General features: G+C 43.8%; 1 protein-coding gene across 6 annotated transcripts in view; it reads right to left on the bottom strand.

Moving 5' to 3' along the window:
* LOC147011278 (alpha-taxilin-like) overlaps positions 1 to 23,436 on the bottom strand; it is an 80,223-nt gene that overhangs the window by 44,529 nt on the left and 12,258 nt on the right. For 4 of the 6 annotated variants that reach the window (XM_085857191.1, XM_085857187.1, XM_085857189.1 and 1 more), the window contains 6 exons: positions 20,464 to 21,019; positions 15,317 to 15,408; positions 14,898 to 15,047; positions 12,609 to 12,803; positions 12,209 to 12,328; positions 4,191 to 4,265 (listed from right to left, as the gene is read on the bottom strand). In XM_085857191.1, the coding sequence (XP_085713317.1) occupies positions 4,191 to 4,265; positions 12,209 to 12,328; positions 12,609 to 12,803; positions 14,898 to 15,047; positions 15,317 to 15,408; positions 20,464 to 20,995 (1,164 nt within the window). In that variant the 5' untranslated portion in view covers positions 20,996 to 21,019. The remainder of the gene's footprint in view (positions 1 to 4,190; positions 4,266 to 12,208; positions 12,329 to 12,608; positions 12,804 to 14,897; positions 15,048 to 15,316; positions 15,409 to 20,463; positions 21,020 to 23,436) is intronic. The other 2 variants (XM_085857188.1, XM_085857190.1) reach the window with 2 other exon arrangements.

Below are 23,436 nucleotides of genomic sequence, written 5' to 3'. Positions count from 1 at the left end.
AGGATGATCACCTGTCTCTGTTATCATCTGAGCTCAAGCGTTTGGACATCGGTATTGCAGCTCTCTCTGAGGTTCGGAGACCGGATTGCGGCGAGATAATGGTGGGTGGTTACACCTACTATTGGTCTGGTCGCTCTGATGGTTACCATACCCAAGGAGTTGCTGTAGCTGTGTCCAATAAGCTGACCCAAACGATAATTGAGGTAACACCGGTCAACAAGCGTATTATGAGACTAAGGATTCGTCACTCCTTGGGTGTCATTTCCCTGGTCTCTGTCGATGCTCCGACTGAGGCGAGTGACCTCACCGTGAAGGACACATTCTACGCCAAGCTCGAGTCTGTGGTTGATCAGTGCCCCAGACAAGATACACTTCTAGTCTTGAAGTATTTCAATGCATCGACTGGAACTGATAGGGATGGTTATGAGACATGTGTTGGTCCCCATGGGTCAGGAACTATGAACCAAAATAGCACTAAGTTCCTTGACTTTGCAAGAAGTCATGGACTTACGGTGGCTGGTTCATGGTTTCAGCGCCCACAAGCTCATCGCTGGACTTGGTATTCCAACGCTGGCGATGTGGTAAAGGAGATTGACCATGTCCTTGTTGACGGTCGCTGGAGGATGATCCAGAACTGCAAGGTCTACTGGAGTGCTCAGTTCCTCAATACTGACCACAGGCTTGTTGTAGAAACTCTAAAGCTGCACCTTAAATCCTGGAGAATGGTACCATCCCAGCCTAGGCTGCATGTTGGCAAGCTCAAGGATGAGAGAGTAGCTGAGGAGTTTGCGAACAGGCTGAGTGGACATTTGGGGTGTCTGGGTGCTTTGGGGGGGGGGGCTGAAGAGTTGTGGAGTGCCTTCAAGACCACCGTCCTTGATGTTGCCGGTGGATGTCTTGGAACCCACCGCAGGGCAAAGAAGAATTTTGTCTCTCAAGGGACACTGGAAACCATTGACAAGAGTCGCAGGGCCAGGCTTAATGGCAGAGCTGAGCTCTTCAGGGAGCTGAGGCATAAAACTGTACGTGCACTAAGGGCGGACAAGGAGGCCTATGTGTGAGGAATCTGTGAGGGGGTAGAGCATCACCTGTGGACAGGTGATTCTCGTCCCGCTTACAGGGAAATTCGCGCATTGCGTTCATCCAAGCCCATCCCTCGGAGCACTGCAGTTAGAGCAGAGAGTGGTAGGCTCTTGACAGAGGAGTCTGAAGTGAAGGCCCGCTGGGCCGGTTACTTTGAGTGGTTGTACCAGGCTGATCCCTGGTTACAATCCCTGTTGCTGACCCTCCAATCAACTGTGGTCTACCTTCGCTTGTGAAAAAATGGGTTGCGGTGAACAGGTTGAAACGGTGTAAAGCTCCAGGGATCTGTGGCATCCATGCCGAACTTCTCAAGGCTTGTGGAAATGATGCACTCGTGTCGTTGCATGCAGTTTTGTGCTCTGCCTGGAACACAGGCATCATCCCAACTGATTGGAAGAGGGGCATTGTTGTCCCTCTCTGGAAAGGGAAGGGTGATCGTCAAGACTGCAACAACTACCGAGGGGTGACGCTGCTCTCAATGCCGGGCAAGGCCTTTGCTTGGATAATTCTTGATAGGGTTCTCCACCATCTGCTTGAGCACCAGAATCCAGAGCAGTCAGGCTTTACACCAAAGAGGTCAATGATTGACCGTATCCTTGTTCTTCGGGTTCTCACTGAACGCAGACGAGAGTTTCGGCAGGGGCTGCTTGCAGGCGATGTTGATCTCTGTAAAGCGTTCGATTCAGTGAATCGGGATGCCCTCTGGAGGATTCTTGGTCTTCGTGGGGTGCCACCAAAACTGATCCATCTGATGTCTGAACTCTACTCTGGTACTGAGAGTGCTGTGAAGTGTGGTGGTACCGTCTCTGACTTATTTCCACTTGTTACTGGAGTTCGTCAGGGGTGTGTACTGGCCCCCACACTTTTCAGCACTTGTATGGACTGGATTTTAGGGAGGATGTCGGAAAGATCAAGCTGCGGTGCATCGTTTGGGAATGTCAAGATCTCGGACCTTGATTTCGCAGATGATGCAGTCATCTTTGCGGAGACTTTAGATATCCTTTTGGGGGCCCTCGAGGTGCTGAATGAGGAGTCGGAGCCGCTGGGATTACGGGTTTCTTGGGTCAAAACTAAGATCCAGGCTTTCAATGACATCTTGGTTGCTGCTGTCCTGTCTGTGTCTGTTTGTGGTGAGGATGTTGAGGTCGTGGAGAGATTCACTTACCTTGGCAGTGATATTCATGTCTCTGCTGGCTGTGAGTCAGAGGTAAATAGATTTCTGGGTATGGCCTGGGGAGTCATGGATTCACTGGATCATGGGGTGTGGCGCTGCCGGTACCTGTGCGGGAGGATGATAGTCTGAGTCTTCAGGTCCTTAGTGCTTCCAGTCTTGCTCTATGGATTCGAGACTTGGACTCTGACCAAGGATCTGAGACGGAGACTTAATTCCTTTGGTACCAGGTCTCTTCCAGGAATCCTTGGCTATCGCTGGTCAGATTTTGTGTCCAACGAGCGGTTGCTGAGATAGACTCGGATGAGATTTGTTACCTGCATGGTCCGTGAGCGTCAGTTGCGGCTGTATGGACATGTGGCTTGTTTTCCTGACGCTGATCCTGCTCACCAGATTCTCTCAGCGAGGGAGTCTCGTGAGTGTAGGAGGCCAATGGGCCGACCACGTTCCTCGGGGTTGCAGCAGGTTGATTAGCATATCAAGGAGATGGGAATGGGCCTGGCATCTGCCTGGGGGAAGGCCAGACGGAGGCCCCTGGAGTACTGGCGGAAAGTGGACGCAGCGACGCGCTGTTCTGGCACATGCTCCCATACCTGACCTGACTCTCAAAGCTTCATTCTCTTCCTGCCCTCTCCTCGCTTCCCCCCTCATCCCACTCTCAGAGTGCGTACCTCTCGGAGAGACAGTGAGGGGTGGGAGATTCCCCCTCACCCTGTCCTCTCCCAGTTCCCTACTCATCCCACCCTCTCCCAGCCTCCCCCCATCCTGCATCCTCTCAATTCACCCCTCCCCCACCGCACCACTTGCACTTCATCCACCCAGCTTCCCCTTCTCCAGGCCCACACCTGCCAAGCTTCCCCTCTGCCACACACCCTCACAGTTTCTCCCTTCCATGCACCCACCCAACTTCATTCTAGCCCCACACCCCCCAGCTTTACTTGATGCTTCCAGTCTTGCTCTACATATGTGAGACTTGGACTCTGACCAGGCATCTGAGATGGAGACTTAATTCCTTTGGTACCAGGTCTCTTTGGAGAATCCTTGGTGATTGCTGGTCTGACTTTGTGTCCAATGAGCGGTTACTGAGAGACTCAAATGAGATTTGTTACCTGCATAGTCCGTGAGCATCAACTGCAGCTGTATGAACATGTGGCTCGTTTTCCTGATGCTGATCCTGCTCACCAGATTCTCTCAGCGAGGGAGCCTCATGAGTGGAGGAGGCCAATGGGCCGACCATGTGCCTCATATTTGCAGCAGATTGATCAGCATCTCAAGGAGATGGAGATGGGCCAGGTATCTGCCTGGAGGATGGCCAGACGGAGGCTTCTGGAGTACTGGCGGAAAGTGCACACAGCAAACGCGCTGCTTCGGCGCATGCCCCCATACCTGACCTGACATGACGCTCCAGCTTTACCCCCACACCATACCTCCCAGATTTGCCCCAGCTTCACCCCAGCCCCAAATAAAATGCTTCAATTCTGTTTGTTTCCAAATCTTATGTCCCCAAACCCTCGCTCTCTGTATCTATGCTCTCCAGTCACACCCAACTGTTCTTGGAGTCTGTGTATTTTGCACCTGAGAAGGAGTTGTTTTGAATTGTGCATCTGGAATGGATGGCGTCAGCTCACGTGTCCTAAAAACCTGTACTCTTACACATCCTCTTTCTACCCTTTTCACTCTATCATTTGTCTGAGGTCATATTCCAACTGCATTACATAAAAAGGCGCAAAAACCGATCCCCTTTTTCTCCAACCGATCCCCTCCTTTTCTCCAGCGGCCTCATCTCAGATCACCAATTTGGATTCAGATGAGGTCACCAAAAAAAAAGTTTCGGGAAAGTGCTCAAGCCAGCATTTTAAAGCCTCGAGTCAAGGCAGTCCTGTGTGCACCATTCACTCTGTCTCCCAACGTCTCACGCTATTACACACTAACTCACCTGCTTCTTGAAAACCTCTTCACGCTCTTCCAGAACCTTTACCATCACCTTGCTTTCTGCTGCTTGTCGCAGCAGCTGCACCACACAAACAACAACCATGTAATATATAGCATCAAACGTGTATACCGAAATTACAGACTCAGGATATGTGCTTTAAATGTTGCAAATGGAAATACAACACTAAAATGGTGAAACATTTTAATGGAACGTCACATCAATCGTGATGTTCTCAGTGTTACATTCAAGACGACTTTACACAATAGCATTATGATTTTGGGGATTATGGGGCACCAATAACTACCGGTTTCTGAGACACTTTCACCAATAACTACCGGTTTCTAAGATTTCATTCTCCTCCTCCCCCCCCCCCTCCTCTCTTTCTCTCTCTCTCTCTCTCTCTCTCTCTCTCTCTCTCTCTCTCTCTCTCTCTCTCTCTCTCTCTCTCTCTCTCTCTCTCTCTCTCTCTCTCTCTCTCTCTCTCTCTCTCTCTCTCTCTCTCTCTCTCTCTCTCTCTCTCTCTCTCTCTCTCTTTTCCTCTCCCCTACTCTCTCTCCCCCACTCTCTCTCTTCCACCCTCTCTCTCTTCCACTCTCTCTCTCTTCCACTCTCTCTCTCTTCCACTCTCTCTCTTCCACTCTCTCTCTTCCACCCTCTCTCTTCCACTCTCTCTCTTCCATCCTCTCTCTTCCACCTGCTCTATCTCTGCCCCCCTTTCTCTCTACCCCTCCTCTCTTAGTATTCCCATCAGTGAAGCGATGGGTGGTACCTGCGAGTATCAAATAAATCTTATTGAAGAGATAACCAAATTAAAAATACATAAAAGACAAATTATTTAATTTTGAAAATTGTAAAAAAACACCGGTACATAGAAAATTTAGAAAAGGAAGTAAGGAATATGTGACCAACCTTAAGTGGATAGAAAACTTTGATGGATGTCAAGTAATCAACAAAAAATTTCAACTGCAGAGTGTTTTGAAAGTAACCAAGCTGTTATGTTTCATGTGTTTGCTAATGTTAAAATGTAAATACTGCAACTGTTCCAGGATATCATATCTTCTCTTTCCACTTTGTTCATCAAATCTTCTGATACCTCTTCATTGTATTTGGCAATGAAGACATTTCTCTGAAACACTTACCTTTTTGCACGAGAAGTGTTAAGTTTCTACTGTAATGTTTCTTTTGAAACATCGAAGGTATAATTTGAAAATGGTTTGTGGTGCAGGAGGAATTCAAACAAGAGCATTAACAGAACATTACCACCCTGTCTCTGCTAGACAAAGATATTTAAAACAAGAACCAAATGCCAACATTTTGTTTATTAACATGAGAAATTTGGATGGCAATGAAAATTGTTAAAAAATATATTTTCAATCCTGAGCCAAAAAAAAACAAAAACGAAGAAGCTAGTTAATTTTGGCACATTCCTCAATATTTTGTTCACTGAATATAGTTCTCCAAACAGTAGAAAAAGGTAAGTTTAATACTTTTATTTGGAAATTTCACATTTTCTTGTGTATCTCTGGAGAAGGAGGGAATATAGCCTTGTCGCCCCTGATATAAACATTGCAGATAATTTGCCATCTTTCCTGCTCGTCTGTGCACACATCACATTGTACATCAGTTCGGGGTCGGCGGAAACATTATAACGTTTTATTTTTAATGTCTATTTTTGAACCATATTTCCTTTGATTTCCTTTGATTCTCAATCTTGACCTATGATGTGGACAATAAATGATCTCGATCTTGACCTCACGAAACATCAGAAAATATAGACACAGATCTGGCAGACGTTATGGATAAGGAGTCCCTCTGGGGGACAGGGCGTGAGATCTCGCAGTGAATGCGTTAAATCATACAGCTCAATGAAGCTGGTTAATTTTGGCACGTTCCTAAATTTTTTGTTCACTCAATATAATTCTCCAAACAGTAGAAAAAGGTAAGTTTAATACTTTGGAAATTTCACATTTTATTGTGTATCTATGGAGAAGGAGGGAATATAGCCTTGTCGCCCCTGATATAAACATTGCAGATAATCTGCCATCTTTCCTGCTCGTCTGTGCACGCATCACATTGTACATCAGTTCAGGGTCGGCGGAAACATTATAACTTTTTATTTTTAATGTCTATTTTTGAATCAGATTTCCTTTGATTCTCAATCTTGACCTATGATGTGGACAATAAATGATCTCGATCTTGACCTCACGAAACATCAGAAAATATAGACAGATCTGGCAGACGTTATGGATAAGTAGTCCCTCCGGGGGACAGGGCGTGAGATCTCGCAGTGAATGCGTTAAATCATTCAGCTCAATGAAGCTGGTTAATTTTGGCACGTTCCTAAATTTTTTGTTCACTCAATATAATTCTCCAAACAGTAGAAAAAGGTAAGTTTAATACTTTGGAAATTTCACATTTTCTTGTGCATCTACGGAGAAGGAGGGAATATAGCCTTGTCGCCCCTGATATAAACATTGCAGATAATCTGCCATCTTTCCTGCTCGTCTGTGCACGCATCACATTGTACATCACTTTGGGATCGGCGGAAACATTATAACGTTTTATTTTTAATGTCTATTTTTGAACCTGATTTCCTTTGATTCTCAATCTTGACCTATGATGTGGACAATAAATGATCTCGATCTTGACCTCACGAAACATCAGAAAATATAGACACAGATCTGGCAGACGTTATGGATAAGCAGTCCCTCCGGGGGACAGGGCGTGAGATCTCGCAGTGAATGCGTTAAATCATACAGCTCAATGAAACTGGTTAATTTTGGCACATTCCTAAATTTTTTGTTCACTCAATATAATTCTCCAAACAGCAGAAAAAGATCAGTTTAATTTTTTTGGAAATTTCACATTTTCTTGTGCACTTATGGAGGAGGGAACACAGTCTTGCTTGCTTAAAGTAAACAGGTATATCGGCTTAGTTATAAGACTCGTTCTTTCTTTAAATTATCAGATTACACAACAGATTTTGACACTTATTTAGTCTGGACGACCTTTGATCCTCAAATCCGAAATTATATTTCGATGATTTACTTTAATTAGTCCGTGAGAGTAGATCGTGGAAAATCGCATCATGTAATGCATGAAATCATTCCAAGATCCTAATTTGAAAACTATAGTATGCACAAAAGCAATGCTTACAACGATTTGTGGCTATGATGAATGGGAATTCGATAATAATGCCGAGTGTTGGCTTAATGGTCAGGGATGGGGGCTTTGGATCCGAGGATTCCGAGTTCAAATCCCATTCAGCTGTTTAATTAATACCAGGTGGGGTTAACTCGGCCTGTCATCCTCCCGAGGTCGGCAAAATGAGTGCCAGCATGCTGGTATCCTGTGTCTGAGTGGCGATCCGTCCAGGATTGCACCCAATAGTCAAGGAGACTGCTTAAGCATCACCAACGCTCTGCACAGAGTATGGTCCCAAGCTCCTCCTACTCCATTCGAAAGTGAAAAAAACTTTATCATTAAGAAAAAGTTGCGGCTTGTTCCAAGTGAAGGCATTGTTGTGCAGGCCAAAAAACATGGCAAATTAAGAGCCAAGGGACAGCAAGGTGACCAAGGATGAGTCTTGATAAAGGATAATTAAATAAGGCTGTTAATATAATATGATATAATACCATTCCTTTCCTGCTGTAAAGGCACATATTGGGCTGCCAAAGCAGTTTCCATGGCAAGGAGTACAGTCCTGGACAGGTCACCACTCTGACACAGGCTACTCTGAACAGAGTGAATGGTTATTACTCCAGTGCACTGGGACTCATTTCTGCCAATCTTGGAAGGATGACAGGCTGAGTCAACCCCACCTGGTGTTAATTCAACAGTGGATGGGGCTTGAACTCAGGACTCTCAGGTCCCAAGTCAACCACGTTAACCACTAACCAACACTCGGCAAATAAGGCAGTTAATTATGTTCAAAAGGGGTGTTTTAATTAACCCAAACACCCAATTTTCACTTGTGCACTTCCTTGGAGTTCCCTTAGTATGCATGGAAAGTTTCAGGCTGCTGGATTTCATGGTTTTGGAGTTATGGAGGAGACACACACACAGACACACTGACACACTGACATTTATTATTCTAGAATCGAGATAACAAGGGACCGTTCATGCATTGCAAAATCTGTTTTTATGATGTGGACAATAAATGATCGTGATGTTGACCTTGACTTTCAGCAGATTACAGGTAAATGCACCACGGCTCATTGGGCAGCATAATGAATGTAAACGGGATAACGTGGGATCGTTTTAATCATGGCCGGATTAACCACTAGGCCCGTGAGGCCCGGGCCTCGGCCTACGAAAAATATTTGGCCAATGAAAATTTGACTTTTTTTTTTCAGTCTTAATTATGTGACTCGACATGTGCAGGAAGGCTGTACACACCGTGAGCGAGCGAAGGTGGCTGGCACGCGGCCAGACAGTGATCGTTGACAGCGAGCATGGGAACCATGTGATCACATCACAATCAGCCAATCACAGGCGTCGCCGCTATTGTCTGGCTGATGGGTGGAGTAACGTTCGCGCTGAGTATGAACATACTGGCACCCTCTTACTCTCCTGTGAGTTATCGAACATCCTGACGTTTGCAGTTCTTCGTTTTGCTCTTATTTGTCGTTTTTTATTCTTGACTATGGCCGACGGATATATTCGGTACCACGACAGTGGTACTTGCAAACGTGACAAAAATAAGAGGCGTGAAACAGAAACAAAAAGACTGTCTGGATCCATCTTGAAATTTTTTTTTCACCTCACCAGAGTCGAGATGAGCAAACGGAATGTGCGCATGCAGAGTGTTCTGATGTCAATGTCGAGGGATCAAGTAATCTCGCACTGCATCACATTTCGAAAGCTGATGATACCAATACCGTCACATCGAGCAACGAGAGAAGCATTGGAACAACTGCAGCCAGTGCTGCGGCTCGTAGTTTCAATCCTGATCCTGCTGAATGGACTCTTTCCGCAGAACTCGTGGATAATTTCATCCAGAATCCTCCCTGCCAAGATAGGAACGCATATTTTTCGTATATGGCCCGAGTGTATCCAGATAAAACACGGTATTTTTGGCGCGAACACTTTCAGCGGAAACTTACAAATGGGGAAATGGTGAACAGGGACTGGATGCTGTTTTCTCCATCAAACGGTAAACTTTACTGCTACGTGTGCAAACTCCTATGTCCCGACGGCGATGATCACCAAAGCCATCACAGTAATTTTCGAATCGGATTCAATGATTGGAAGAATGCCTCTGCACGTCTCGCGTCGCACGAGCGTGGGACTGCCCATATTCTCGCAATCAAAAAGTCACTCGAAATGAAGGTGACAGACAGGATTCACACATCATTTGAACAGCGGTACCTCCACGAGGAAGCTTACTGGACTAATGTCCTGAAGCGAATTGTCGCTGTAATATCATTCCTCGCCGAAAGAGGGCTTCCGTTCCGGGGCACGACTGAGCAGCTGGGTTGTGCTAACAATGGAAACTATCTTGGTTGTCTTGAACTAGTCTCAAAATTCGATCCATTTCTCGCCCAGCATCTTGAAGTGTCTGGGAACAAGGGAAAGGGAAGTGTATCGTACCTGTCATCAACAATATGCGACGAGTTTATCCTACTACTGGCCAAAAAAGTGAAATCTACCATCGTGCGAGAAATAAAAGATGCTAAATATTATGGTGTTTCCATCGATTCGATGCCAGACATTTCGCATATCGATCAGTTGACGGTAATATTTCGATATATGATGCAATATGGTAGCGCCGTCGAAAGGTTTCTACAGTACGTCGTAATTGAGCATCACGATGGTGAATATCTGTTTGGAAAATTGCAAGAGGTGCTGGAAGCCAAAGGTACCCTCATGGATTGTCGAGGGCAGTCATACGACAATGCAAGCAACATGTCCGGTGTCTATTCAGGCGTACAAGCAAGAGTCTGTAAAATTAATCCGTTGGCTCAGTGGGTATCATGTACTGCGCACAGTTTGAATCTGGTAGGAGTCGCTGCCGCAGAGAGTTGCTTGGAAGCCGTCAAATACTTCGGACTTATTCAAGCCGTGTCTAACTTTATGTCAGCATCTCCCCAAAGATGGGCCATTTTAAATAAGTCACTCGATGAACGTGCCATCAAACTCAAATGTTTGTCCGAGTCTGATACGAGGTGGTCAGCTCGCGCAGATGCTTGTAAAGCGTTTTCCACAAGCTACGAGGACAGAAAGAAGGCGCTAATGAAGATAGCCGAGCGCCCTAAAGGCACTCCGTCAGTGAGACTGGAAGCCAAAGCATTGGCTGAGAAGATGGAACTGACCGAAACAGCAATCATGTGCACTGTCTGGTCTGATCTACTTGGCAACATTGATCGAGTAAACAGATGTCTCCAACAACCTGGAATAGATGTTGGAGTGGTTAAAGCTGCATTGTGATTCCCTCGATGAATACATAGAGTCGCTTCGAAATGATGAAAGATTTGATGCATTTCAGGACCGCGCCAAAAAGATGGTTGAGTCCATAATTTACGCTGATGATAATCGTCAGGTCAAGATGCGAAAGAAGACCTTCGATGAAAATGACGAGGAAGAAGAAACCCCAAAATCTGGCAGGGAGAAGTTCAGAGTTGAGACGTACTTCTCCATACTCGATCGCCTTCTGACAGAAATCCATAGGAGAAGAGAGAGCTATCGGAAAATCACGGATCTGTTTGGATTCATCCCCACGGCCAACAGCCTCGACCATGATACACTCTCTCGCAGAGCGGAGAAACTGGTTTCAGCGTACCCTGCCGACGTTGAAATGGACATAGTTCAGGAAATAGAACTTTGCTCGAAATACTCCAAGTTCATCGATGCATCGGACATGCTGAAGTACATTATCCACAACAATTTGACACAGACGTTCCCCAATATTTTTGTTGCCCTCCGAATATATTGTTCGATGTTTGCTACGAGCTGCGAGGGTGAACGCTCCTTCAGCACACTAAAGGGCAGGAAAACCATGGTCGACCGTGGGGCAGGTGCGCGTGTCCACGCTCGTGGGTCAGGTGCGCGTGTCCACGCTCGTGGGTCAGGTGCGTGTTTACACGCTCGTGGGTCAGGTGCGCGTGTCCACGCTCGTGGGGCAGGTGCGTGTGTCCACACTCGTGGGTCAGGTGCGCGTGTCCACGCTCGTGGGTCAGGTGCGCGTGTCCACGCTCGTGGGTCAGGTGCGCGTGTCCACGCTCGTGGGTCAGGTGCGCGTGTCCACGCTCGCTCTGCTCTGTGCTGAATCCGAGCTGATGAAGCAAATCGATTTCTCCGAAGTGATCGCGTCGTTTGCCAACCAAAAGGCACGAAAGAAGGTGTCTCAGCAGGGTGGAAATTGAATCTACATACATTCCTCCGGATTTGTTTTCTGTATCGTTTGTTTCTTAATTTCGAAGCCGAATTGGATTTTACAGGCACCTTGTATATTTGAAAGTCGGATAAATCGCCGTTTACCACAGTCTGTTCATATTAAATTTCATGTTCAAAATCGTCGTTTTGGTCACTCTTGAATTTGGCCTACGAAATCTCAAGGGCCTTGGCCTACGAAGACCTTAATCCGGCCCTGGTTTTAATGGTTAGATTATAATCTGAACTCTTTCAATAAAGGGAAGTAAAGCGTTCCTTTATTCGTTAAAAAGTTAAGTTCACTCACAATTGTACTTGAGCACACTCGGTCTCACACTTAAGTCAATGAGGAAACAGCTTTGGCCTTTACTCTACATGTTATCGTCACATGAGGTCTCACCTCGCTTCCCTCGGAGTGTAATTAACACCTGGTGTACGAGGCCTGCACAGTCGCAGATGAAGAGCACTTAGTGGTCAAAATATCAGATCAGAGCAGTGAAAACATTACAACTGTTATAGCAGCCCAGCTATGGTATCGTTGATGCAAGTTTCTTCCGTTTTAAAATTTTTTTTTTTATCAGAATCTTTGAGTTCGTGTAACAATGAAAGGTGTCTCGTTCATGTTATTTGTTGAGTGAAATGTAACTTACAAATTCCTTGTCTTGTTCAAACTTCTCATTTTCTTTGCACCTTATGGCCTGCTCCTCCTGCAGTTTCACCTCAGCCAGTTGCTGGTGCAGCTCACGAAACTTGATCAGCTTGGCCACTTGCTGCGCGTACACCCGCCCGACTCAGACACGACAATCCCATACAAGAGACCACTGGAGTGCAATCTGGAGCTCCGGTCATGACTTGCTTCACAAATTAAAACAAGATAAACTGATGTTGTTTTGTGTTTTTTTGTTGTTGTTGTTGTTGTTGTTGTACGAACACAAAAGTAACAACCACATATGATTTTAACCTTATCTTTGGGATATGTGAGATATTTTACTTGAGCTCATATTTTTCTCTTCGAGGATCCTTGTTTTCCCCCTGATGTGGTTATCTCACCTCCTCTCGCTGTCTTGTTTGTTCAACCACATCACGGAGCTGAGCAGCCAACTCTTGATTCTCCTGTCGTAGTTGTGATCCACGAGCCTCGTTTTCCCCAACTTCCCGTCTCACCTCGTCCAAAGCTTCTTCAAACCTTTGTGTCACTTCGAGCCTCTTCTGCTCTTCCTCGTGCCCCTTCTTCTCGTTTTCTGCCTGCCCACAGTTAAAGTACATTTGAGGAAATTCTCGAAAAAGCTGAATTTTAATTGAACAAATTCTGAGTGCTGATAAAACACCTTATCTATTAAAGCATTACACGACATACATACCTGTCTCTGACAATGTGCAGTTGCAGATTTCTGGTACCGATTCACTCGAGCTGCGGTCAAGTCTTTCACTCAAGTATCAATCGTACGTCTGCCTCTGACATTGATACCTCCACCAGGGTCTATCGCTCTTGATGTATCACATAATCACATTTTGCCTGAAGCTGACCTGCCCATTGTTCAGATCCTGATGTATGGAGGAATATTGGGTGCAAGTCGTGATCAAGCAACTCACATTTTAAACATGGAAAACTAATCCAGACAAGCAGAACCCCACGAAGTTCAAATAAAGGATTGTTTGTTTCTGAGCAAGCCAGAATCCAATGCAAGCCTCAGCTGAAATCTGAACCATCATATCTATCCTTACTGTCCAAGATGGAGTGACACCCGGTATGTCATTCCACAGCATGTCCTCCTTTTCAGTCTGTCTTACAAAAGATGGATCATCAATTGGTCGTTTTGAACGTGTTTCATTCAAAAACTTCATTCCCAACTGCTGCTACTCCTCAGAGCCAACGAGTCACAGAATCATCCAGTGAACCTTTCGTTGTTAACGTTGCCAAATTGATGCTTTTCACTAATCTCTACTTTTTTGTTTACAATACCTGGGCTCATGGAAGAGTGAGGTGACAGGGTAAGAAGGAAATGCACTGACAGTGGGGTAGTGGCCCAACAGGTGGAAGCAACAAGCAAAGGAATGGATGAAGAGGACGGAGAGAGAGAGGAGATAGAAGTAAACGTAGTAACCTGCAAGTAAAAGAGGTGGGATGGTGGAGAGAGGTTGATGGGGGTAAAAAAAATAGAGTGTGATTGAACAGACTGAGGAAGGCAGTTGAATAAATGAAAGAAAAGGGAATGGGAGCTTCACACTGGCAATGTGGAGAAACTGGCGAGAAAGGGGGGAATGTATGATTGGAAAGATGAAAGAGCAGAGGGAAAACAAGACCTAAGAAGAGGCTGTTGTATAAAACAGAGGCCACAAAGCAGTCTGTAATGAGAGAGCAGCAAGTCCTGTGCTTTCGCTTTTTGTGGGAGATGCGAGTTATGTTTTCAACTTTCAATTCCACAGCATATAGATGAGACAGGTATGAAGTAGAGCCACCAGCCTGTAGTAGCAGTACTCCATTGAGCAATGAAGAAAAGCCTTTTTGGCTGTGAGAAATTCAGACTGACTAAATAAGTACTTGGCATGGTGGAGAATGCCTGATCTGTGGCACGCTTTGTCGGCCAGCTTTGATACACCTACTGTACAGGAGAGGTGATGGCTGATGGTGTGGCCCAGAATATCATGAGACTGAGCCTGTTGCTTTGGTTGATTATGGAAATATATATATATATATATATATATATATATATATATGTATGTATATATATATGTATATATATGTATATATATATATATATATATATATATATATATATATATATATATATATATATATATATATATATATATATATATATATATATATATATATATATATATATATATATATATATATATGTGGGCTCATGTGCCGATCCTTCCGGAGAGAAAGGGTGAGAAAAGTGAGACCTGTGTGGATTGAGTGACGTGTTCCAACTACGAGATCTCATCCTTTCTAGATCGGTGGAGAGAGATGGATGGAGAGAGACATAAAGAGACGGAGAGACGGAGAGAGACAGAGACGGAGGGAGAGACAGAGACAGATAGACAGACAGAGAGACAGACAGACAGACAGACAGAGAGATATAGAGAGAGATATATATTGAGATATATAGAGATATATAGAGATATGTTAAGATGTTGCTGCTGCTGTTTTGTTGGTGAGATGCACTATAGTATAGTCAAGTATCATGTGATGGAGTCATGTGCATGATTTCTCCGATGCAGTTTCAGAGAGGAATTTGGAAAATAAAGACAAATTATTCTGATGAAATTATTTAAATACATTTGATTTGTTCTTTCACAATTATACATTGCTTTGGGTACTGTTATTACCAAGAGGATCTTGCTTTGGTGCTGCAGTTCCCGGCACAAGGACTCGAGCCGTGCACGGGTAGAAACCATCTTTTGCAGATCGATAGTCAGTTTAGTACATTCTGCACTCAGTGCATTGAGCCTGTGGTGTGCCGTCTGTTCCCTCTGCATCTGCGCAAGGGATGGGATGACGGAGATATATTTATATTTCCTTTCAATCACACAAGCTTGGTGCAGATAGCCATGACAACAAATCCATGGCTATCATGATGCAACAAAGGAGATTAGCCACAGAGTAAAATGACCAACACGCATTCTACATACACGGCTAATTAATGTACATTCATTCCTGAAAAAAAAAATCCTCTGCACTTGTATTTTGGCTGCTGTACACTTTTACACTTGAGTTTTCTGGGATGAGAGGGACGGTCCAGTCTCACCAGTTGTACATGTTGGGTAGACAGGACAATCAGTTGTTCCTCTGGTGATCCAAGCTTTTCCAGACTCTGCTGCAGCTCTCGAAGAAGTTTTCCTTATGGCACATGATAGAAATGTCAATAAATAATAATAAATAATAATAATTCTCAGGTGTCAGATTTTAAATGTTGACAAGTGTTGTTTGGGATAATGACAGCAAAGTAATGAATAAACATACAGTATGATATGCTAAAAGGAATGGAATCATCGTTGGGATGGCCATCTGTGACCAATAGAGGAGTCTTCCTTTTTTGTATACATGGTTGAGGCTCATGTTGGGGTTGTGGGTTTGGGATCCTTGGGTCCTGAGTTCAAATCCTACTCGGCTGTTGAATTAATACCAGGTGGGGTTGATTCAACCTATCATCCTTCCGAGGTCAACAAAATGAGTACCAGCTTGCTGGGATGATTGAGCCATTTGAGTATCCTGCATTGGAGTGGCGACCCATCCTGGATTGTGCCCAACAGCCCAGGAGACTGCTTTGGCAGCATCGACGCTCTGTACAAAGTATGGTCCCAATGGATTGGATTGCATTGAGGCTCAAGAAGAGTTCGTGCTCGTACACTTAATGGAGCATGATACAACAGGGCAAAAGGAACAGTTGAGATAGGGGGGAATCACCAGCAGCAGAGTTGAAGGACAAGGCAGGAGCCAACTTGGACAAACAATGGGTGTGGGGAATGGGGGGGGGGGCAGCAAAGGATGCAAGGGGTGGAAAAGATGGATGCAGAATGAAACTCTCAGGAGGGAAAACTAGAAATTTGGAAGGGGGAGGGATTGGTGTGGAGTAGGGGTGGGGTGGGGTTGGGGGGTGGTTAAAGAGGGTAGAAAAGCTCATGGTTTTCGATTGGGGATGATCTTAGATGGTGGTGAACAGTTGTCTTGAAGACCTGGAACGAAGGATGATATTGAGGAGGATGTGGAAGTTGGTTCCACAGGCGGTAAAAAAGAGAAACGAATGAGTGGAGGTGTGCAGTGATCCTGGATTTTGGTAGTTTCCCCAGAAGGGGGTTGATGGTGGATCATGTGAGTCCTGCAGAAATCTGGAGGGAGGGGGGGTGGCGAACAAATACGGAAAGAGCAGAGGGTGCAAGACCAGAAAGGAGGCAGCAGAACACAGTGACCACTGACCTGTCTGTGATGGCAAAGTGTCAGGCTCCTCGACTCAGCTTCATCACGGGAGATTCCAATAACCTTGAAATCCATGGTTTCCATGGCATTAAGCTGAGAAAGATGTGAGGCAGGGGAACCAGCCCAGAGGGGAGAGCAGTACCCATCAAGCTGCGGATGAAGGCTTTGTAGGTGTATAGTAATCAGGTGTGCCGAGGAAGGACTTTGTATGACAGAGGATACCCATTCGGCTTGAAGACCAATTTTGAAATTTGGTTTGCCCAAGAAAGATCATGGCTGCTAGTGAGATCAGGAGTTTGAATGACAACTTCTTCAAGAGGATTGTAAAGAAAATAGAGAGGAGGGTTTACCAGTCGGTCTTTTTGGAGAGAGATCATGAGAGTGTGATATTTGTCAGGATTGAAAAACATATTCCAAGTGTTTGATCAGCTTGTGATTTTTTTTTTCAAGGTCTGAAGAGAGGAAAGAGGCCACAGCATGCCTGTCTGAAGGATGAGAGATGTCACGGCAAAGGGTGGTGTCATCAGCAACTTTATAGAGAAGATTCCTTTGCAGTTATTAAAGGTGTCCACTGCTTTTCGTGGAGTCTCTGTTGTGAGTTGCTTTGCATGTTGTGACCACCCCTTCTCTCCTTATGCTCCCTCCTCTCTCCCAACCCTCCCTCCTCACTGTCTCTTCCCACCTCCTTGCTCCCCCACTCCTCCACCTCCTCACTCCCCTGCCTCCCCCCCCCCTTGCTCCTCGCTTCCCCATCCCTCCCTCTTCCACCTCTCTCCCTCTCGCCTCTCTCCTATCTATCCACCCATCAGTCCCTCGGTCTCCTCCATAACTCCAAAATCATGAAACTTAGCGGCCTGAAACTTTGCATGCATACCATGGGATTCCAACGTAGTGCATTAATTAAATTGGGTGGTTGTGCTAATTAAAACACCCCTTTTGAAGATAATTAACGGCCTTATTTAATTATATCCTTTAGCAAGGTGTCATCCTTATTGAGCCCTCTGTCAGTATGTTGGGATCTTCATATGACATTTTGTTCAGCCTATTCAAACTTGTCTTGATTTGGAAAAACGATCTACTCTCACGGACTAATTAAAGTATAAAATCAAAATATTATATCTGATTTGTAAAAACGATCTACTCTCATGGACTAATTAAAGTATAAAATCAAAATATTATATCTGATTTGAGAATCAGATCTCATGGACGAAATTAGTGTTGAAATCTGGAGTGAAATCTGAAAATTTTAACAAATTTGCGATTTGTATAACTTAGTGTATTTATTTAAGCAAAACATTAAACTTATCTTTTTAGCTCACCTGTGACATAGTTCCCGGGAGCTTATGGGATGACACGTCGTCTGTCCGTCTGTCTGTCTGTCCGTCCGTCCACAAACACTTTCAACTTCTCTGTAACTACACATACGATTTTGATGAACCTTTACCACAACGTTCATCACCACATATGTACCAAAGTGTGTTCATGGCATTTAAAAAAAAATCGGGCCTTAAGGGGGTCTATGGGGGTTTCCCCCCAAAATAGGTATTTGCTTTCTTCTCACAAACTACACATGTAATTCTGATAAAACCTGACCACAACCTGTATCACCTGTGATGTACAAAAGTTTGTTCACGCCATTTAAAAAATAATAAAATCCATCGGTATTTACTTTCTTCTCAGTTACATATTTTGTGGGTCATCCATGCCTATCAATGGTTCCCTGGTTATCTTATCCAGCCCCTCCCAGGTGAGTTCCCAGGGGTATTGCCCCTATGTTTTAAAAAATTATTTTCAGCACCGATCGCACCATAAAACACCACCCAAACAGACGAACATTCATTGGGACTGGAAGAAGATATGTACTGCAAAGGAATTCTCACTCTGGTTTATCTTTCTTTCCCTCTTCCTCATACTCTTTAGCTGCTGCTCACACAATCAATTCATTTGGGGGAAGTTGTCACAAGAGGATCAGGTAAAACTGAAAACGGCCCGGACAGCATTTGTTTGAATACCTTGATTGCATTGTTTACGTTGGAGACCGCCATGTTGTTAAGCAGTGCAGAGTGGTCTGTTTTGTTGGAGTGCTTGTTTGAGCGCTTTGAATCAACCAAGCCACTTGGCAAGGGGTAGGCAAGCTACTTGCTAATGGAACACACCCCTGGTTTTGTTCTCATGTCTTTGTGATATGGTAATCATGCCTAGGATGTGTTCCGTTACCAAGTTTCTTGTGGAATGCTCGCCAAATGGCTTAAGCACTCAAGCAAGCACTCTATTTAGAACGTTGATAAGGAACGGCTGGCTTGGCAAGCATTGGCTAGCTGCTTGGTTACTGAACACGTCTCTGGTGTCAAGAAAATTAAAGACATTTCCAAGGTGAATTGAATTGAGACACATATGGGGCTTTCAAACAAAGACATAATTTGGTTTCACAAGTGAAAGAATAAAATGTGAATAATTTCTGATTACCAGACACCATCACAAAAGCACATTTCACAGTTGATGCTTGGGACTCAGGGTTTGAATCCGATTAATACTGTGATGGTTCTGCAAAACCGTCATCCCCCAAGGCATTGGCACACAACATCTAGCGGTTCCTGAGATAGTTATTTTGTTATGATTTGTTCCAAAAAGCACTTCCCTTATGTGTAATGGGTTTATGGGCTGATATGCATTGTGTGGGATGAGGTAGTTTTTCCCCATTCTTTTCCCATCTTGATCTTCTACACACAAATCTCTCACACGCGTGAATGCACGCAAAAGCACACAACAAGCAGCTAATTCGCCATTGACACCTCAACCACAATCACCACCAACGCCCACTGCTACCTTTGGAATAGCGGGAACAATGGTTGAAATGTACCAATAACAGACACTTTGGACATGGACGTTCAGACGTATAACTCGAAGTGCAAGTGTGCACTGAGCACCATTTAAAGTTGTATGGATAGCCCTAGTGCTCCGCTTAATATTGATCCCCATTGGGTCTTCAGCGTACGTTCACACCCAGAGAGCGCAGCCAAAGACCCCAACGCCATGTTAAGTATGGAAATCCATCTCATGTTCATCTGGAGGGAAAATGGTAGCATCTTCATGGCTGTGCCCTGACATGGGTGGTACTGGCACTGGGGTGATCGTGTAAGACACAGACGTTCAGAATCAGACGCTCTACCTAACAACCTGTTTGATCCACGTTTAGACTCCCTTCTCACCAAGTGACTATTTAAGCACAGTGTTTCTCACATTGAGAGCTCTTTTTTGGCTTGGTCAGTAATACATGGTGATAGGCGGAAGGGAGCAGGTGGATCAGACCTGTGGAATGGAGCTTACGGGTCAGAGGGGTTTGAATCAGATTAATATGTTAGTTGCTCCATTTCAATGTCCTTGTCTTTGTATGATAACATATTATGTTCCTCCATAAGCTTGAGACAATTTGTAAACACAAACTCTACATTCATTTTGACATTCGTGCTTTGAGAAACACCATATTTTGTGTTTTTACTCCAGCAAATGGTGATTGAAATCATCAAACATGTATTGTTCTCAAACACAATGGGCTGACATCATGACCAGCTCATGATATAATAATTGATCCAATACTTAGGTAATGTGTTATAGTCACTGCATAATCCATACTTTCTGACAGTGCAGGTGAACAATGGTATCGTACTTTATTATGAAATGGCAGTGATTTATACAACAAGATAACACTTGCTTAATATATCAGAGATCATCGGTTTCAATGGCATGTACGATTTTAATTAATAAATAATCTATTATTACATTATGTTATGAACAGCACAATGGTTATTGTCTTCGTGGCATTTTTCATTCACGTAACGACATACAGCATAACTTTGGCCCATCATGCCTTTCCCAATCTACAACATATTAATTTTAATGGTAACGAATACAGAATGAAAACACTGGTAATTACGAGCACGTGGTACTTTGTATTACACCTGCTAATCCCAAACTCACCTGCATTCTTACCAGAACACTTGGTTTTCTGAGGCTCCAAAACATTTCCAGCTTGCACATCTACAGCTTCTTTATTTTGTATTTCTTGTCCTTCATCACTCATCTTTCCATCTCCACTATCTTGTCCCATTCCTTGCATCTTCACATTTCTGTCTCTTACCCGTCTATTCTCAGCATTGTCTTCCAACCCTCCAGCCTCTGACTTTTCTTTCATGGTTAACAACATTTTCACTGCCATTTGCTTTCCTCTGTTGTCAGCCTCCCGAATTTCACCACCCATATTCTTTCCAATTGCACTTCCTTCTACCAATTCTTCTTGCATCACAGATTCACCATTTCTCTTCAGTTCCATATCCTTATCCTCATCTTCTTTCATCTTTTTTGTCTCTCCTTCGTCAAGTTCTTCTTTCTTGACTCTTTCCTTCCCTTTTGTTTCTCCTTTTTTTTGTGTTGTTCGTTTTTCCCCAAATTGTCCATCCTCTTTTGCCACCATCTCTTCTTGATGTTCGTTTTCTTCCAGAGACAAATTCATTTCCTCCAGTTCAGGATCTGAGAACTGAGGGTCGAGGGGGGAAGAGAGTCAGTGATGGCAAAATATTTAAAATATTCCACTCATCGACAAAGTTAACCACTTGTCCACATCAAAATACACGATATATGTCGACATCAAAACACACTAAATATGTCTATATCAAAATACACAATATATGTCCACATGAAAATACACTAAATATGTCTACATCAAAATACACGATATATGTCTGCATTAAAATACACAAACTATGTCCACATTAAAACACACTAAATATCTCTACATCAAAATACACGACATATGTCTACATCAAAATACATGATATATGTCTGCATTAAAATACACGATATATGTTGACATTAAAATATACGATATATGTCGACATTAAAATACACGATATATGTCTGCATTAAAATACACGATTTATGTCTACATCAAAATACACGATATATATCCACATTAAAATACACTAAATATGTCTACATCAAAATACACGATATATGTCTGCATTAAAATACACGAACTATGTCCACATTAAAACACACTAAATATGTCTACATCAAAATACACGATATATGTCTACATCAAAATACACGATATATGTCTGCATTAAAATACACGATATATGTCGACATTAAAATACATGATATTTGTCGACATTAAAATACACGATATATGTCGACATTAAAATACATGATATTTGTCAACATTAAAATACACGATATATGTCTACATTAAAATACATGATATATGTTTGCATTAAAATATACGATATATGTCTGCATTAAAATACACGATATATGTCTACATCAAAATACACGATATATATCCACATTAAAATACACTAAATATGTCTACATCAAAATACACGATATATGTCTACATCAAAATACACGATATATGTTTGCATTAAAATACACGATATATGTCTGCATTAAAATACACGATATATGTCTGCATTAAAATACATGATATTTGTCGACATTAAAATACACGATATATGTCTACATTAAAATACACGATATATGTCTGCATTAAAATACACGATATATGTCTACATCAAAATACACGATATACTCTACCAGTAAAAAGTTTTAGAACACCCCCGTTTTTCAGTTTTTACTGAAATTTAAGCAGTTCAAGTCCAGTGAATAACCTGAAATGGTACAAAGCTAAGCGGTAAACTGCCAAAGATTAAAAAAAGTTTAGGTTTCCAAAAAATTGAAAAATAATGTAAATTTCAGAGTTGTTAAAAAGGCCCTTTTCAGGGAACAAGTAATGGGTTAGCAACTGCAGCTACGTCCCCCCCCCCCGCGTCCCCCCCCACAGTGATGTGAGACACGTCCCCCCCCCGACCCTGGGGGGGAGAAGAAATAAACGGATGGTGCAGTCATTGAGTGAGTCTACGCTGGTCCTTCTGGTCTCATCCTGTCACGGATCTTCTGGTCCCATACTGCTGCTGAGTCTGCGCTGGTCTCATCCTGCTGCTGAGTCTGTGCTGGTCTCATCTTGCCGCTGAGTCTGCGCTGGTCTCATCTTGCCGCTGAGTCTGCGCTGGTCTCATCTTGCCGCTGAGTCTGCGCTGGTCTCATCTTGCCGCTGAGTCTGCGCTGGTCTCATCTTTCCGCTGAGTCTGTGCTGGTTTCATCTTGCCGCTGAGTCTATGCTGGTGTCGTCTTGCCACTGGCGCTGGTCTGCGTATGGCTGCCCTGGTCCGTATTTTGGCGACCAGAGCTCCGAGAAGGGGTGGACGTCCAGCTGCGCGCTCGCGGCCAGGTAGCCAGCCATCCTGACTCCCAGCCGAACTATCCTCCACGGCTGGAGAGCCGAATAAAGACCATTTGGGTTCTGCAGCAATGGAAGTAAATTAAGCCTTGAAAGTTGATGCAAACAATTCCGACAGGTGTCCCAACTTTTGTTGATTATTTACAAACCCTCTATCTTTATAAAAGCAGTGTTGGAACAGACTGTGTTGCTACACCCTCTGAAGCATTATTTGGACAATATTGCATTGCAGGAAGTAGTATATTGCTACCATAATGGCGAGAAAAAGACAATTAACAAAGGAAGACAGACAGACCATTATAATCTTGAAAAGTGTAGGTCTTTCCTTTCGAGAAATTGCAAAGAAGCCAAGGAGTCAGTGAGTACAGTTTCCGACACCATTAAAAGGCACTTGGAAACTGGAGGAAACTCTGACAGGAAGAGGTCTGGCAGACCTAAGGCCACAACACAATCAGAAGACAAGTTTCTGAGAGTCAACAGCTTGCGTGATAGGCAGCTCACAGGACAGCAGCTTCAAGCACAGCTTAAGACTGGTCGAAGTAAGGATTCTCAGTTTCAACTGTGAAGAGAAGACTTCGAGCTGCAGGTTTGACAAGTCGAGTGGCAGAAAGAAAGCCATTGATAAGATGGCAAAATAAGAAAAAGAAGCTTGCCTG

This window comes from Eptatretus burgeri, chromosome 15, assembly GCF_056783735.1.
Source record: "Eptatretus burgeri isolate ZD-2024b chromosome 15, Ebu_testis_v1, whole genome shotgun sequence".
NCBI classification, from domain to species: domain Eukaryota; kingdom Metazoa; phylum Chordata; class Myxini; order Myxiniformes; family Myxinidae; genus Eptatretus; species Eptatretus burgeri.
Note: the sequence above shows the minus strand (reverse complement) of the source record. Positions and strands in the feature narration are given on the sequence as shown.